Source organism: Poecilia latipinna, unplaced genomic scaffold, assembly GCF_001443285.1.
Source record: "Poecilia latipinna isolate Pla-1442-1.1 unplaced genomic scaffold, P_latipinna-1.0 Scaffold9486, whole genome shotgun sequence".
Taxonomy (NCBI): Eukaryota; Metazoa; Chordata; class Actinopteri; order Cyprinodontiformes; family Poeciliidae; genus Poecilia; species Poecilia latipinna.
Genome location: NW_015122102.1, coordinates 1 through 921, shown reverse-complemented (window position 1 = coordinate 921; position 921 = coordinate 1). Strand labels below are relative to the sequence as shown.

Below are 921 nucleotides of genomic sequence, written 5' to 3'. Positions count from 1 at the left end.
TTGGCTGGCCCTGATAGTGAATGTAGCCTCGGTTCTCCCCCAGGACTATCATGGATGGGAGATGTTTCAGGCCCTGGAATCCTTGGGGGTCTTCCCACTGTTTAATGGGGACCCACCAAGCGCAGTTCCAGATGCCGTCCACATCCCGCACATTCATAGCCTGGCCCTTCACCATGCAGTATCTACCCAGCCACATACAGATGTCTTCAGCACTGACAGTTTCATTGAACATCCTGACAATCACCGTTTTCAGGGAGTTGTCAGTCAGTTTCTCAACGTCAAATACTGAAAACTGGGTCTTTACATTTTCATACCGTGTCCAAAACTCTTTTAATAGGTCACCGTTGGTAAAGCTCACATCGTATCCCTTGTTGAAGGGCAGGGTAAGGATACAGTTCAGGTCATCTGGCCGAAACTTCAAAGCCTGCTGGATCAGTTTCCGTGAGAAATCTAAACGTGACATTCCAGTTAATTTACCTTTTTCATTAAATAAGAAGCGAACGCTGTGGTGCCTCCGCATGCCGGCATGAGTAGCCGCCATGGTGGAGGCACCACCCGCTGAAGGTTAAAACCTTTACTAAAACAACAATAAAAGGTTAAAACAAATACACAACAATAAAAAACAAACTAAAAGGAAGAGATTTTTTCCACTATTTGTGGTCAAAATCTCAACCAGGGACAAAGATTAATGAACCTCTTGAAGCAGTGGTAACAGCCAAGTCACAAAGACTAACACTATCACCACCCAGTGGAGGCGACCGCTGTCTTAGCCAAAAGGCCGAGAAGCGATAACCCATTTAACTGGGGAGGTAACCATTTCAACCTCGACCATCCCATTTTCACTCACGGTTCGGAACATGTTTAGATTTTTTTATCGCTCAAAAAACAAGCAGTGTAAATAGAAAATAAAGTTTAGACTGA

General features: G+C 44.6%; 1 protein-coding gene across 1 annotated transcript; it reads right to left on the bottom strand.

Annotated features, from left to right (window-relative positions):
- Positions 1-9: 9 nt before the first annotated feature.
- Positions 10-874, bottom strand: LOC106944422 (zinc finger CCHC domain-containing protein 3-like; the record flags this gene model as incomplete). Its single annotated transcript, XM_015027526.1, has 1 exon — positions 10-874. A coding segment is annotated over exon 1 (532 nt), but the record flags the coding sequence as incomplete, so codon positions are not given.
- Positions 875-921: the final 47 nt, after the last annotated feature.